General features: G+C 47.1%; 1 protein-coding gene across 4 annotated transcripts in view; it reads left to right on the top strand.

Annotated features, from left to right (window-relative positions):
* Positions 1–16577, top strand: part of LOC147617249 (AMSH-like ubiquitin thioesterase 3) — a 91483-nt gene that overhangs the window by 42087 nt on the left and 32819 nt on the right. For 2 of the 4 annotated variants that reach the window (XM_086776880.1, XM_086776882.1), the window contains exons 6-10: positions 7775–7880; positions 7969–8015; positions 8127–8448; positions 8654–8743; positions 8913–8975. In XM_086776880.1, coding sequence (XP_086633006.1) covers positions 7775–7880; positions 7969–8015; positions 8127–8448; positions 8654–8743; positions 8913–8975 — 628 coding nt within the window. The remainder of the gene's footprint in view (positions 1–7774; positions 7881–7968; positions 8016–8126; positions 8449–8653; positions 8744–8912; positions 8976–16577) is intronic. The other 2 variants (XM_086776881.1, XM_086776883.1) reach the window with 2 other exon arrangements.

The following is a 16577-nucleotide window of genomic DNA, read 5'->3' as shown; positions in this document are numbered from 1 at the left end:
TGTGGACAGAAACGCTGAGCTGTGGGGATGCTGTGGACTGAAACGCATGAGCAACAGGGGACTGCAGGGCTGCTGTACGGCTGGAACAGAAACGCAGCACTGCTGCTGTACTGCTGTGCAAAAACGCAGGTGAATACAGGCTGCAAACTGGCGTTGAAGTGAAGGTGAAGGGTATGCTGAATCTGGGCCTGAACTGAGTGCTGAATTCAGGGTTGACTGCCAGCACCTAGGGCTGAATGAAGCTAGGGTTTCTCAAGGGCTGGAGAAGCAAGATTATGGGCTCTAGGGTTGGATTAGTCTTGGGCTGAAAGCAAGAGAGAGGAGAGCTCTTAGCACAATGAAGACTGAATGATCAAAAGAGGCTCTAGGCAAGCCTATTTATACTAACTGGAGGTTGGTCATTTAATAAAGTTAATATTTATAAATGCCCAATAATGCAAATAATGATAAATAAATACTAATAAATATGGAAAAAATACCAAATAAATCCCAGTAAATTCCCTAAGGCTTTGGGGATGTTCTAAATGATGCACAGGCATATGTATGCATATTATGCAAGATGCAGAGTGCTTTCTGATGCAAACCCTAAGGCTTCTACTGACTCTACATGCATGAATGATTCTCTCCAAGTGGGTTAAGGGGCTTGACTGACTGACTGACCCACTAAGGCTGAGGAATGACCTACGTAGCTCGTGCCTGACTTATCCTGGACTGAGGATGTACAATGGGGTCACGGCGTACGACAAATATCATCCTATTGGGTTCTAAAATTGTACAAATGTTGCACTTCTGATGATGAGCCATCTTGTCACCATGCACTGAGTGCAGAGTGCATGTGACACTAAAAGAATGTGAATCTTATGGCGATTCACTTCTCCATAAACTCGGAGAAGATCATGCATGCCAAATATCTTAGAATTGAACAGACAATCAGAACAAGTACTAGGACGAGAAAGTACAGTAATTGACGTACCTGTCAAAGACAACTGGTTAGCTGCCTTTGGCTTGGGTCCTACGTTTGACTTGGTACCCTTTTGCTTTGGGCACTCGTTACGCATGTGTCCTTTTTCTTCGCAGATAAAACAACGTCCTTCCTTCTTGAGTTTCAAAGCCCGAAGGAGTCGTTTCTTCTTCGCTGGTGTCGAACTTGAATTCTTCGAAGGTTGGTCCGAAGACTTTCCCTCAATCGTGTTAGCCATAGGTGCGGAGAACTTTCTTTTATGCTTGTTCCCCTGCTCGATAACGGGTTTCGACTTGGAAGAGACCATCGTATCATCATAGATACGAGCTGAATGAATGGCCTCGTCCAAAGTTTTACATTTGTTATTTTTAACCTGTAATCGGTACGAGTCTGGTAAACCAGCTACGAAAAACCCCAACAGAGTAGTGGTATCCATCTTTGTAGCTTTCATGTGCAAGTGACGAAACTTCTGGAGGTAGACCTCATAAGTGAGGTGCTGCGAGGTCATGGTCAAAGTTGAAAACCGGGCAACAACATCGTAGTCATCCTCTTTCTTGAGGAATTCTTTCTTGAAAATGTCTTCAAATTGTGCCCAAGTCGTTGGCTTAGGGTTCAGTTCCTTCCACCAAAGCAAAGCTTTGCCGGACAGGAAACCTGCTGCTAATTTGATCTTCTTTCCATCATCATATGGATGAAACTGAAAGTGAACTTGCCACTTATGTAGCCACGTGTCCACGATCTCCTTGGTTCGCTGCTTTTGCTCGCCCCTGAACGGTTTCGGAGTAATGTTGGGGCCTAAAGCTGAAGCCAAGGTATCCATACCCGAGAAAGTAGAGAGGGTAGTGGTCATTAGAGCGATGGAGTTCTGCAAAGCTTGCATTTGAGCGTCGATTTGTGCTTGACGTTCCGACGAAGAAGCTTCGAGAGCTACTTTGAACTCTTGGAAATCTGATTTTGACACAAAATCGTCAACAAAAAGATCGGCATCGGCACCTTCCGTAGCCGGCAAGCCTTCGCGTTCCACGAGGGGCTCCAACTCCGATTCTTGGGTTGACATCGTGAAGAGGGTACGTGGAGAGAAAATTCGATCTTTGCACAATGGAAGTGCGAGCGAACTTGAGAGCTTGAGAGCTTGAAAAGTTGAGAACTTGAGAACTCGAGAGATGTGTGGCAAGAAGCCCACTTCAGGGGGTTTATAAAGGTTTCCCAAAAGCCAAAAAATCCCCAAAAGCTAAGCTTAGCTTTTGCTTTAGCTTTTGTGTTTTTTTTTTCTTGAATATATATATATATATATATATATATATGGATATATATATTCTCTTTTCTTAAAAAAAAATAAAAATAAAACACCTTTAAACTTTGGAGGAGGGTCTTTTAAAACTTAGAAAATTTTAAACTCTAAAAAAAACAAAGCTAAAAACGTAAGCTTTCCTTTGTTTTTTTTGTTTTTTTTTTCTTCTCCTCCTGGATTAACCCGCCGGGCTGCCATCGTGGACTGCTGACGTCACCTGCAGCCAATCGGCTGCACCTTCGCTCGAGCGCCTGCGCCAACTTGTCCGCCAGCGTGCGCTTCGCCAGCCTGCTGTGCGTGGCAACCTCATCACCAAGCACTTCCTCATCAATAACCAGGGCATCCATGTCTGCATCCTCCTCACTGGATGAAGTGTCTTCTGTTCCCTCACTAGTAGTGGTGCTACTGGTCGTATCATAAACACTCGAATCAGCTTCACTTTCCCTTTCATCATCAACTTCTGTCTCCTTCGTCTTCTCAAGGGTGACCACATCTATCACCTTAGTTTTGCCTTTCTCCTCATTTGTCAACCCACTGGTCCCTGCGTCACCTTTAATTTCAATTCCATAATCATTTGCCTTGTTGGGAATCTGAGAGGGTAAGGGATACATATCACCCCCCATTCGCTGAGGCTTATCACAATCAGGACTTATATGCCCCAAGCCTGGGCGCCAATCTGCTGGACGTGGCCTGGACGCCGGCTGCCTGGCATGAGCGCTGGCCTGCCTGGCCTGGGCGCCGGCCTGGCCTGGGCTGCCTGCGCTAGGCTGCGTAGGCCTGGCTACGCAAGCCTAGGCGCCTGGCTGTCTGGCTACGCAGGCCTACATGGCCTTAGGCGCCTGCCTACAGGGTTTCTTGCGGCCCATACGCACACCCGCCAGCAACGCGTCAACCAACACTTCGCTCGCTCTCTCTCTCTCTCGTTCAATCAACGAAAAGCAAACTTGCTTTTTTCGTTTTTGTGTTTCTCTCCCTGCAGTTTATGCGACTGCACAACACGACTCCTCTTCCTTGCAAAGCAAGCGACCCTTATTACACTATCATCTCCCATCAACATGGGTTTCTTTGATGAAGAAAAAACACATACTAAATCTGAAAACTGCAGTACGCACAGAAAAAACAGCAAGCTTTTTAACACATACCGTTCTTCGACCTCTTCTTCTCTACCTACCGACTTGCTCGTTCACGAGGTATGCTCTGATACCACTGTCAAATCCCCACGGATCCCCTCGTGATCGATCTTGGTTCGAAACTCGAATCCTGCAAACAAACGAACAAACAAACACGCAAGGGGGTGCAGGCCTGACTCACCTCCCAACCATGACAGCCGTGGGCAAGCCCACAGTCTTGGCTGTCCCCATCGAGCCACGAGCTGTACCGACCAATCTCCTCCTCGCGACGTCCCATATCGCCACAAAGCTGCCCTCGCGGGCCTCGAGATTGCTGCCGGCCTCGGCTGCATAAAGCAGGTGCACGTCTGCACTAGATCCAGGATCCAAGACCATAGAGCTCTCACAAACTCGCGAGACTCTCTATATTCCAATAACTAACCTTGGCCACCCTTTTATAGGCTCTTGGCTGGTCATCGGGCGTCCACACTTGGGTGCCCGCCCGTCCATACTTGGGTGCCCGCCCGTTAGTATTTCCCTAACTCAGCTCGTCAATCAGCCTGCCTAGTTCCAAGCTTCCCCAAGCCTCGAAACTAGTCTTGCATGCGTATAGCACACGGTAGATACCCACTGTGCACATGACAGGATTGGTACCTCTAGAACTTGGCCAAAGGATGCCCCTATGGAACCTAAAAGCTTTCAATAGGACCGAGGAAGAGCAGGGAACCGTAGTGAGACCATGGTAAGGCGCTGATCCTCCACCACTGGATCAAAGCCTACCCGGTATTGAAAGAAGAAAATCTTCCTAGGACCAAGAGGAAAGAGGCTGCTAGCCAAAGCCTGAGAAGTAGCTCCTGAAGAATGAAAGTCCACCTTGAAGAAGCCTCGACCAAGTAAACGAGTATCCTGAAAGTGCACAATCAGCTCCAAAGGGAGAGTTGCTAGAAGCCATTCACAGGCTTGTGAACGAGAGGGGTGGGAACCATAAACTCTCGCAACAAGGGTAGTCTAGACCTCAAGGTCAACGTCGTGCTGAAGAGAGGTGAGCTCGTCTTGTGAAAAATTGATGATTCTCCCGGCTAGTGGGGGTGATGAGAGATTGGCTACGGCAGAAAAAGCCATAAGACCAATCAAGAAAAGTGGACGGCCGACTTGAATCCAAATAAAATAGCTGCTGGGAAAACGGGAGTAGAGGAAGGGGGGCAAAGGCGGGGAGCAGTTGGGGAAGCAAGGGCAAAGGGGCAGGTGGGGGCAGCAGAGGGGCAGGCGGGGACTGAAGAAGGCAGGGGGTGGGCAGCAAAGGGGGAGGCGGGGCAGCAAAAGGGGGGCTGGCGGGGGCAGCTGAAGGGCAGCGGGGCAGCAAAAAGCATCTTTTTAATAATAAAGGCTCCTCTTTTTTTTAAAAAAGCTTTTAATCTTTTGCTTCCCAAAAGCTAATCACATCATTCCAAGCCTGTAAGGTGACGTTGCGTTGCTTTCTTGTCACGTGTCAGTGCCACATCACCATTGCCATGTCACTTAAAAAAAATCAAATCTTTTTTTTTTGGGGGTGGGGGGGGGCATATCAACAACTTGTATTTTGATGCTTCCGTGACAAGATTCCAGATCTGGAATACTAGGTGCTTAAGGTGCTGACTCTATCCTGTTAAGATGGGCAGATATAGCATCCATTTCATGGATGCCTTCATGGTGAGAAGCAAACTAGTGAGTGAATCCATGACAACCATCAAGTGATCAAGGACCGGGTGAGGGATTTCAGCCCTACGCAATGAGGTAAGGTTTTGGTGGGGCATGGAAGCACAATATACGCCAATTAACCAAGGTGTAATAGAGAGAAGCACAATATACGCCAATTAACCAAGGTGTAATAGAGATAACCCACATATTCACTCTTCCCAAGTGCTCTACTCTAGCCAAGCAGTCAACGCACACGAGTGCTAGAAAAGGAAAAAATTTTGCAAGTTCCCTAGGCTCGAATACCAACTGTAGAACACTTGTGCCTATGTGCTAGGGTGTTTTCCAAAAATATAAAGAAGAGCGCGGTAGAATCACACATACAACACACACAAGAGGCTTGAACTATTGCTTTGTAATATGTACAAGAAAGAAGTAATGCAACTAAAATTCAAGTACAAGATGTGGCTGAGAATGAAGACATCAAACCAGAGTCATGTGACCTATTGTACACTCTTGGCTAGCACTTCGCTTACGGAGATAATTATGTGAATTTAATCAAATAATCAGACGTTTTGAGCCACTACCTTTTACACCTTCCTAAGCACTAGTGCTTTAACTTAGGTTTGATACCAAGTTTCAAGATACTGATACTGCATGTGCAGAGTCATCATTCAGATAGAGAATTTATACAAGGAGTAATCTTAATTATGATGCATAAGACTAGACAAGTAAGTGAAGCACCATACAACAAAGCCTTGCTCTTGTAAGCAGGTTGAATGCCAGAATTCTGTCATGTGGCTGAATGTCTTCAACGGAGGCCGGGATGCTGCTAGTGGGCTGTTAACAAACGCACATAGTTCCACATTTGGGCCTTAGACATATACTTGCTGGCCGGCTGGCAACATGCTTCTTCCTATTGCCTACTTTCAGTCTACTTATTTTCCCTTGCCCAACTCACCACCTTGTTGTGTCTGCTCTTATTCTGGCCATGTGCTTGCCTGATCTTCACAAGAGTGCATGGTCAGTCACATTTTCTGGGTAGAGTATGCCAAGGCTAGTGAAGATGCACTTAAACTAATGACTTTGGAGGTCATCCCCTTGTACTTATTTCTGGTCTTCTCTACTAGCTGCGAAAACATCCCATGTAGTTGCTGAAGGATCGGAGGTCCTATTGCAGTCTACGTGCAGGGTTATGGAGACTCAAAGATATGCATGGCTGCGCTGTGCGCATGTAGAGAGAGAACGAAAGTGATAAGAGAGAGAGAGAGAGAGAGAGAGAGAGAGAGAGAGAGAGAGAGAGACAATAATATGCACGACTAAAATAGAATTGATTGATGTATCCAATTCCACCAAGTACAATTACTTTATGTAGGTGCATGACCTTATCTTTTGACTCAATCACACATACTAGATGAATGATACATGGCATGGCCATTGACATCACTGCTTACTACACACACTAATATCTTATCCACCTAAGGGTAGGTGTGCAATGCGATATTGGAGCACAATTATTTTAACATGGGGAAACTCACATAGGGTTATTTTATCTCATTTTTTGGGGACTTCCCCGGCAGAGAACACGTAAAATTTTGAGGTAGATTCCCCCCCCTTGATGGTGATGGTGAGAGCTGCCTCTTGCGCTGACGTTTTGAAGCCATGAATGCTTGGGGTTCACATACCGGTGATGATGATTTCATTGACAAAGCACATGTCGATGAAGGCGAGAAAATTGATTTATTATGTTCTGTGTAAGGCTACGGGGCATTGCTTGTGAGCAAGGTGATGGTGACTGTGACAGATTGCCACCTACGGCAGCCGACGAGGCTGTGCCAGTGTATCGTCGTACAGGAGTGTGCCTTGCAGCACCGGGAAGGGGTATCCACTTCACTATCAACGTTAGCTTTCGCTACAATCTGGTGATGTTGATGAATGTGGGCGGCACAAGCGAAGTGAAGATGACCTATAGACTCGAGGACGGCCAGGTGGCAGGGCGGCGCTAGAACTGACGTTTACTGATGGTAGTCGGCAATAGGGTTAGACTACCTGAGTGCACAGCAGAGAAGGCATAGTGTTGGAGGGTGCTGGTGTTGTGGAGACCCTGTGCAAGGTAGCGCAGCAAGTGGCTATGGCAGGCAGCTCAAATGATTGGCGGTAGCAGTTCAGCAGCACAGAGGGCCAGCACGCGTGTGTTGCGCAGCAATAGTTGAGGCGATGACGGCGGCCAGCTCTGACACCAATTGAAGGATCAAAGGTCCTACTGCAGTCTATGTGCAGGGTTATGGAGGCTCAAAGATATCCATGGCTGTGTTGTGCGTGTGTAGAGAGAGAGACAATGATATGCACAACTAAAAATAGAATTGCTTGATGTATCCAACACCAAGTACAATCCCTTTTTGTAGGTGCAAGACCTTATGTTTTGCTTCAAATCACACATACTAGATGAATGACACATGGCATGGCCATTGACATCACTGCTTACTACACACACACACTATCTTATCCACCTAAGGGTGGGCTCTCACACATAAGCACACTTACACATAAGTCAGTGTTCTCACCCAGTTACACACTTTGGCTACATGCTTGCCCTTTGACTTTGGAACCCGTACAATGATAAATGGTGGGAGAACATATGTTGTCTCCAACAGTTGCTATGCATTCAAAGCTTTTAAAAGCCAACTTGGAAGAAGATTTTGAGATGGAGCACTTTTTTTTGGGGACGTGTGAGTGCAGGTCACTTAGCTTACCCCCTCCAAAGTTTGAGACTTTATCAAGACACTCATTCTTGGGCCAAAACGGCCTTCGAGCTCATTGGGATGTGCCTGTCTCACAAGCCAAGGTATGAAAACCTCTTCCTGTGGAGGGTGTTTAAACGCTGATGTTATTGTGGACACAATTGCTTGACTGGGTAGCGTTCTCTACTGCAGGTTCAGTATCCTAGCTATATTGATGCATCACCAATTGAAATCCCAAGGTTTGACATGCTTCTTTGTATGTTTTTGGCTTTTTACATGTTGTCATTAACACGCCTTATTTTTGGGTCTCTTGTATCTCATTACAGTTGCATGCTTGTGTATGAATGAAGCTTGAACCAAAATCAAAACAAATGTGTTACTGTTGTGGAGGCTCTAAGTTCGGTAACCACATTGGATTTTGATCCATTTCCGAGGGAGACAGATGCAAGGGAGGATGACATTGCTTCTCAGCTGACCTTGATAAGGCAACCATCTCCTCTGCCTGTGGCTGCACTTGTCCAAAATGCACCAAGCATTTTACAACCAGCGGAGCCTTCCGTGTCAGTAAATCATATGCCGCCTTGGACAGTTGCTGACCCATTCCCAGGGCCTATATCAACGGGGAGAGACGAGTTGAAGCAAAGGGGGGAAGGACCAAAGCAACTATACATTGTAAGTGCTTCAACCTTCCTTAGCTTCTCTTGGTTGTCAACAAAGACTGATGGTTACTGTGGTATGTCTTGAACATGTCTTTATTGTCTTCTATTTGATGCTGGGATTGTAATGCAGTCAGCAAAGATGATGTCTTCATGGTTGCTGTGGTATGTCTTGAACATGTCTTCATTCTCTTCTATTTGATGCTGGGATTGTAATGCAGTCAGCAAAGATGATGGATGAGTTCTTGAAGCTTGCCAGGGAGAACACCAATAAGAACCTTGAGACTTGTGGGGTACTTGCAGGCTCCCTTGTGAGTGCCAGCACAATGTTTTGAAAGGATTTCTTAACTTTTTTTTTTTTTTGGGGGGGGGGGGGGGAGGGGTGTGGGTGGGTGGGTCATGATAGGACATTGTTTGCAGAGTTGTTAATGTTTTTTGAAGCTCTACGCCTCACAATATTTGGGCTTTTTATGTATTCAGAAGAATGCTACATTTTATGTGACAGCTCTCATTATCCCCAAGCAACAGGCCACCTCTGACTCTGTGAGTTAACTCATGATATTTATGATATGCCATCCATATCAAGAGTTTGGATCAAGACCTGGTATGTGTGTGTGTGTGAGAGAAAGAAAGAAAGAAAGTTATATTAAACGTCCTCAAAAGACCCAGTGGGTCTATGAGACCAAACGTGATACAATGGTGTCCATGTAATCTCATCATGGTACAAAAGAAAACAAAGAATAGAGCTATGAGCTGAGAATGTCAAATCTGAGCCATATGATACAAAGTGGGACCATCATCATACAACCTATGGAGCTAACCCCCCGGTAGGGGAGGGGGCTGTCAAGGATATCAAGCATGGGGTTAGCCTGTAGAAGGCTCTACAGATCCGCTGGGCGTGGGAAGGTGGCTCTGTGCCTCTCCAAGATCTCCTCAAGCTGGGGCTGATGTCTGTGTTGCTAGCGAGGTCCAGGGAGTCTGGAGCATCGGGCTTGTTGTAGTGCCATGGCCCGGTCTAGAGTCACGCCAGAGTGGGGTCTGGCGGGGGGTTTGGCACTCAAAATCTGTGGCTCAATGAGGTGGTGGGTATGTCATCCATAGCTGGTGGGGCATCCTCTTATGGTCGAAAGAATTGAGTGATGGTCGCCTGGGCCAGGGTGGGTGTCTCCCATGGGGTCTCATTCCCCAATCAGCGAGTTCTGTGACGGTAAAGCTCTAGTAGGAAGAGGCCCAGGTACTGCTGATCTAGGTAATCCATGATCCTAGATAAGGGTCCAAACCCCTCTCTCAAGAGACAGTGGAATCTCCCTCAAATCTCATAATATATAGGGTGCATCTGCATATGAATTGCTTCTTTGACTCGACCTCCTGTTGGCACATAGTGCATATCCTCTCCTCACGAGGTATTTGCATGGCTCTCCCTGTCTCTATTCTTGGGCGGTGCGATTACAGCCGCAACTGGCCCACTGCGATCTGCATGGCATGTGTATGTCAAGATATCTGGCCCTCAGAATGAAACCATCCTCTGTAAGCCTCATGAAAGTATCCATGCAGTACTGCCGTTTGTGTGAGAGTGGCTCATGTGTTGTGATCCAGGTTTCCTATATATATAGTCCCAATAAATCATATCTGATCACCCGGTTCCTATCATCCTGAGAGCCCGATGAATGGGGAGTCCTGGTCATACTGGAGAAATGAAATGATATATTAACGTCTTCGGAAGGCCAAAATGACCTATGAGACCAAAAAGGTTACAACAATTGGTGGATCTAATACAATGTCTGTGTAAGAAAAGCTAAAAACAACTAAACAACTAACTGAAACTGAAACAACTATGAGGAAAAGTACGGTACTAGGAGCTCCTAATGGATAACATCTGGGAGGAAAACTCCAGCAACAAAGGTAAGCATCATACACATCACTATCCAAAGATGTCTCTCATCGGTCGATGGCAGATATCCTCAATGTCCTCCATGGTGAGTACTCTGACTGGACGTCTCCCATGCCGTGCTAGTATGGTCCTGATCCTCTGTTGTAGTCTCCGCCGGTGTCGAGATGGGCCTCTCATCTTGGGGCGCCTGGACCGCCCCAGCTCTATAGCCCGATCAATCAGTGTACCTCTAGTGCGGCTATACTCTGGGGCTAGCTGCAATGCCTGCTAGCCTGACTGCTCAATCTCTGGTCGAAAGAAGTCTGTCCCTCTCTGATCCCCTCCCTCTCAAGAGACCCTCTCTATGTCTACGCAGCTCCAGCAAGTATAATCCGAGGCATCTCTGATCCTGGTATCTCATGACTCTGGAAAGTGGTCCGAAACCCTCTCTAAACCTGTAGTGAAAATGGCCTCGTATCTCATAATATACTGGACAGTGACATATGTAATGTAACTCTGTCTCTGGCTCCATCTGGCACAGCTGACAAATCCTGGCCTCAGCTGGTACTCCTCTGAATCTGCCAGTCTCAATCTCTAGCTGGTGTGAGGATGTGCGCATCTGACCAATAGCACACCGTACCCCATGAGAAAGATGAGTATCCATGTAGCTGGGTCTAATCACAAACCCATCCTGCGTGAGCTGGAGAAGATGATCTCTATAGAAAGCCATCTTCGTACCAAGCTCCTGTGTCGGTTGTATCCATGTCCTCCTAGTGTCCAGCTGAATCAAGTCCTGCCTGATAAGTTTGGTAATCTCTGCCCGTGTGTGAGAGAGGGAGGGTGCATCCAGGGAGTACTGAAATGGAGGTAGCCTGTCCATACGAAAGCCATGCAACTGGAACCAAGCTGTCATCTGTGCATACCAACATGATCCGTCTCCCTGTGATGCCAACTGTCGTGAAGACTCTAGGGCCAAGCGAGCATATCTGTCTCTAGGGAGAGCCCAAGTGCTATGTATAAAGGAGACTGATCGAGTGAGTGCCTCTACTACCAATGGCGGGGCAGCCATCTTTGCACGGATAATATCATGTGGTATGGAGGCCTTGTGTCACCAGCCTGGACATTTCCCAGTCTGAAAGGGGTCTGGTGGACTCCAGGATGCTTAAATATTTGGAAAGTACAAGCTTTGGGAATGGGGGATTATCCTAGAATACAAAGGACCACACTCCTAAAATTTAGGAGAGTTGCTATTTTTGGCCCGACTCCGATGGAAATTCTGTTCGCGTCATTACATGTGGAATTGAGCAGATACCAAGAGTTGGCAAAGTGCCTATGACAGAATGTCTACCAGTTGGGATATTTTTAGAGGTAAAGATTATGGAAGGACCCATCTCTTAGATTGGGACATGTGGCAAGAAAGTGGACCAAAGTGAGACAAGTGGCCTGACACTTGTTAGAAAAAGGGATCAAAGTGAGACAAGTGGCCTCACACTTGTCACTTCAGCTATTGTGTGGCTCTCCACTTGTCATCGTAACCTTCTCTTGCCATTTTAGCTCATGGGAGGCCCAAATCTATAAATTGGAGCCCTCTCTCTTCATTAATAAAGGCTCTCTTGCTGCACACTAGCCTCTACCACCGTTACAAGCTGCCCTAATGATGGCTACTCTCTTTCTCTCTCTCTTGAAGGCTGCCCATGAAGAATACCGGCTGTTGGGGACTGTTTTGGAGGCTTCCATCGCGAAGAAATACTGAAGGCAAGGGTATTCAATCATTTATTATGATTTCTAGCCATTGTATGTGTTGTATCAGCATTTGTACTTGTTGTACCTGCCGTACCAGCCACCGTACCGGCTGTACCAGCCACTGTACTTACTGTACCAGCCATTGTACCTGCTGAATGGAGAGTTGTACTTACTGTACCCTTTCTATTGCATGAAGACCCGTGGTTTTTGGGGAAGAATCAGTACCCACACGGAGGTATATGGATTATATTGTTGGCTCGGCATTTCTACAGCCTATGTTTCCGGCTTGGTTGCCTCGTGTTGGGCTGTGTTATGGCATTTGTATATGGATAATCCGGCATCTCTCGTGGGGAGAGTAAGGCCCTCAAAGCTTGTACATGATATTATTCTCCTTGGGTAATAAAATACTCCAAGGGGGGGGGGGGGGGTCGGCCCATTCCGGCCTCTATGCGGTGTCACACGTGCAAGCTCCATTTTCAGCATTTGTGGATGTTTTGTCCAGCTTTTATGTTTTATGCAAAGTAATGATGGATATGTGTTAAGGCTGTGGCCATGTTTAAATGTTTTAATATGCATTGATGGTATCAACAAGTGTGTCAAAGGCCCTAGTCCCCCGGGCACCGCCGCGAGTTTCATTGGTATCAGAGCATAGACTTCCTTGGAAGCGGAGGCTTCCTTCTATCAATAAGGAAGAGAAAAGATCTCAAGTGGAGACCACACTTACCATCATTGCTATTAAGCATGGCCAGCCACTTTAGATCCTATGAAGCAAGAGCATGAGCAATAGACAGCTTGGTCTAAGGATTTATGAATTCACAAAATTTATCTTGGAAGTGTGGAGTTGGCTTTATGTGCACACGTTTAGCACTCTTTCCATATGGATATTGTGGATTATATTTGTGAAAGTGAGGGATAGGTATGAATGATCCGCCCCAATGGGGCATGGTGGTACGGTGAAGTGAGACACCATATCTGCTGCCTCCCGGGATCCCATCACATAATCCACTGTACTACTGCCGCCTCCCACTGGAAAGCAAGTCAACCCACCTGAATCTGGCCAGTGAGTCATCCCGTTATAAATAACGAGATGGTGTCGGGCCCCAAGCTCCAGCAAATGTTGCCCATATCCAGTGCTGTCAGCTCCTCCATCAGCGGAGATCCGAGTGGTCCCTGTATCCTCTGTAGCTAGCGGCTCTAGTCTCAAGGGATCCTCAAAGTCATAGATCTCGCACTGTCTGCTCTGAGTCCGTGCATTGAAGTCCCCCATCAAGAAGACTTCTCCCAGTGTCGAATAGTGTAAGATCTCCTCAGATAAGACAGAGTATGGAGACTCACTAGCCTCTCCTCCAGCCGGCTCCTCGGTGGTGGCAAACCGCGACCCCTTCGGAGGAAAGTAGTAAAGGGCGATATAAATCCATCTGGTCTCCGAGAGACGTAAGCTAATCCACATGTATCTCGCCTCCGAGTCTCGTGCTACGACTCGAACATGCTCATGTAACCCATGCCTGAAAAGCACTTCAATACCTCCTGAACCTCGGGAGGTGGCCTGTCTCATCCCCTATCGGTGAGCTGACTCCCACTGATAACCCTCAACCCGTGGTAAACCCCTCTCCGGGCTCTCATGTGTCTCTGTCATCAAGATGATATCCCGGCCCTCCATCACCTCCTCAAGTCTCCCTGGATGTGTCCATAGGACTCCATTACAGTTCCAGATTGCTATGTGTATCTCTTTGTCTTCATGTTGTTTCCTCCGTGTCTCATAGGCCAGATGGTGCTATTCGACCCTCTTCCCATCAATGTAGATGTGACCATCCCTATAATGTGCCTTCTTCCCTTCTTTGCGTGCCGCCTTGATCTTCGGCATGCATAATCTTCTGTGCTCCAGTTGCATCCATGTGAGATCATCATCGAAGTAGATGGGGTCCCCTGGCAAGCTCCTCAAGATAGCCCGTCTTCTCATAAAGCTCATCCTACTCTCCTCGTCCGGGAACTGTAGCACTAAGGCCTTGCCTTTGGTGGAGTCCTTTGGGGTTGTCCTCCATACTCTAGTGAATGGGAGCGGCTCATCCTCCTTTAGTCCTAGCTTGGTACATAGGTTCCGCCCGTACAGAGAGAGAGAGAGAGAGAGAGAGAGAGAGAGAGAGAGAGAAATGAAATGATATATTAACGTCTTCAAAAGGCCAAAATGACCTATGAGACCAAAAAGGTTACAACAATTGGTGGATCTGATACAATGTCTGTGTAAGAAAAGCTAAAACAACTAAACAACTAACTGAAACTGAAACAACAACTATGAGGAAAAGTAAGGTACTAGGAGCTCCTAATGGATAACATCTGGGGAGGAAAACTCCAGCAACAAAGGTAAGCATCATATACATCACTATCCAAAGATGTCTCTCATCGGTCGATGGCGGATATCCTTAATGTCCTCCATGGTGAGTACTCTGACTGGACGTCTCCCATGCCGTGGTAGTATGGTCCTGATCCTCTGTTGTAGTCTTCGCCGGTGTCGAGATGGGCCTCTCATCTTGGGGCGCCTGGACCACCCCAGCTCTATAGCCCGATCAATCAGTGTACCTCTGGTGCGGCTATACTCTGGGGCTAGCTACAATGCCTGCTGGCCTGACTGCTCAATCTCTGGTCGAAAGAAGTCTGTAATCTGCCTCTGTAGGTGTCTCTCCCTCTCTGATCCCCTCCCTCTCAAGAGACCCTCTCTATGTCTACGCAGCTCCAGCAAGTATAATCCGAGGCATCTCTGATCCTGGTATCTCATGACTCTGGAAAGTGGTCCGAAACCCTCTCTGAACAGGCAATGAAAACGGCCTCGTATCTCATAATATACTGGACAGTGACATATGTAATGTAACTCTATCTCTGGCTCCATCTGGCACAACTGACAAATCCTGGCCTCAGTTGGTACTCCTCTGAATCTGCCAGTCTCAATCTCTAGCTGGTGTGAGGATGTGCGCATCTGACCAATAGCACACCGTACCCCATAAGAAAGATGGGTATCCATGTAGTTGGGTCTAATCACAAACCCATCCTTCGTGAGCTGGAGAAGATGATCTCTATAGAAAGCCATCTTCGTACCAAGCTCGTGTGTCGGCTATATCCATGTCCTCCTAGTGTCCCAAGTCCTGCCTAATAAGTCTGGTAATCTCTGCTCGTGAGAGAGAGGGAGGGTGCATCCAGGGAGTACTGAAATGGAGGTAGCCTCTCCATACTAAAGCCATGCAGTTGGTACCAAGTTGTCATCTGTGCATACCAACATGATCCGTCTCCCTATGATGCCAACTGTCATGAAGACTCCAGGGCTAAGCGAGCATATCTGTCTCTAGGGAAAGCCCAAGTGCTATGTATAAAGGAGACTGATCGAGTGAGTGCCTCTACTACCAATGGGGGAGCAGCCATCTCTGCACGGATAATATCATGTGGTACGAAGGCCTTGGCCCTAATCATCCGGGAAATCATAGAAACCAAGGGCCTCTCCATACATCTCCATCCATCAGTGCTACTAGCTCGGCTGTGGTGATCCAGTGAGGGTCCCCATATCAGATATCTCCACTCCATACAGCATGGCCGAAGTGACCAAAGTGTCAAAGAGCCAGAGCTTTGTTCAAGGTTCCTGAAACTGAACCTGCGAACACATCCTCTCTAGTCTCCCCAATGTTGCATAAGCTCTGGTCAATCTGGTCTCCGCTGCTCTCCTCACAAGGAAAATAGTGGGCCACTAAAAACCACACCAAGGTAAGTATATGCATCTGTATACTCCACTGTCTCCTGACCATATGTAAAGGTGGGTGCTGACCTCCTAACCCACTGTGCTGTGGTGTTAAACACCATCACCTTGGTTTTACCAAGGTTAACAGACAATCCACTGTCCTGACAAATGTGTGCAATGCATCCAAATGACGCTGCATCCCCTCTGGAGAATCTGAGATCAACACAATATCATCAGCATACAATAACAGCGGAATCCATGTCCCTGCTAGCTGTGCTCTTCTGTCACCCTCCTGCTCTACATAGTCCGAAACCTCATCCACGTACATCCCAAATAAGGTGGAAGAAAGGGGGCAGCCCTGTTTCACCCCAATAGTGGAGTGAACCATCTCAGATATACCTTGAGTAGTACGTACTTGCCTCACAACTATCCTGTATAAAGCCATGATTCCCCAAATCAGCTCTGCGGGCACTCCCATCTCCTGTAGTCTGCGCATCAGTCTGACTCTCGGTACTGTGTCAAAAGCTTTGCGGAAATCCACAAAGCAACAATAAATCCTCCTGTCATATGATCTGCCCTCCTCAATAATAGCTCTGAGTGTCAAGATATGGTCAAGAGTGGAGAAACCTCTCCTGAACCCTGCCTGCCTTGATGCACGTATGCCCTCTCTCTCTGCCCATCTATTCAACTCCTACTCAAGAATAGATGCATATAATCTAGCCAATGTGTGACCAATCATGATGGTACGATAATTCCCAGGAAGCATGGGATCCCCTGACTCGAAGATAGGCACAATCGTGGACATATTCCA

This window comes from Cibotium barometz, chromosome 37 (genome assembly GCF_041138505.1).
Source record: "Cibotium barometz isolate CiBa-2024 chromosome 37, ASM4113850v1, whole genome shotgun sequence".
Classification (NCBI taxonomy): domain Eukaryota; kingdom Viridiplantae; phylum Streptophyta; class Polypodiopsida; order Cyatheales; family Cibotiaceae; genus Cibotium; species Cibotium barometz.
This window is presented reverse-complemented; position numbering and strand designations above follow the sequence as displayed.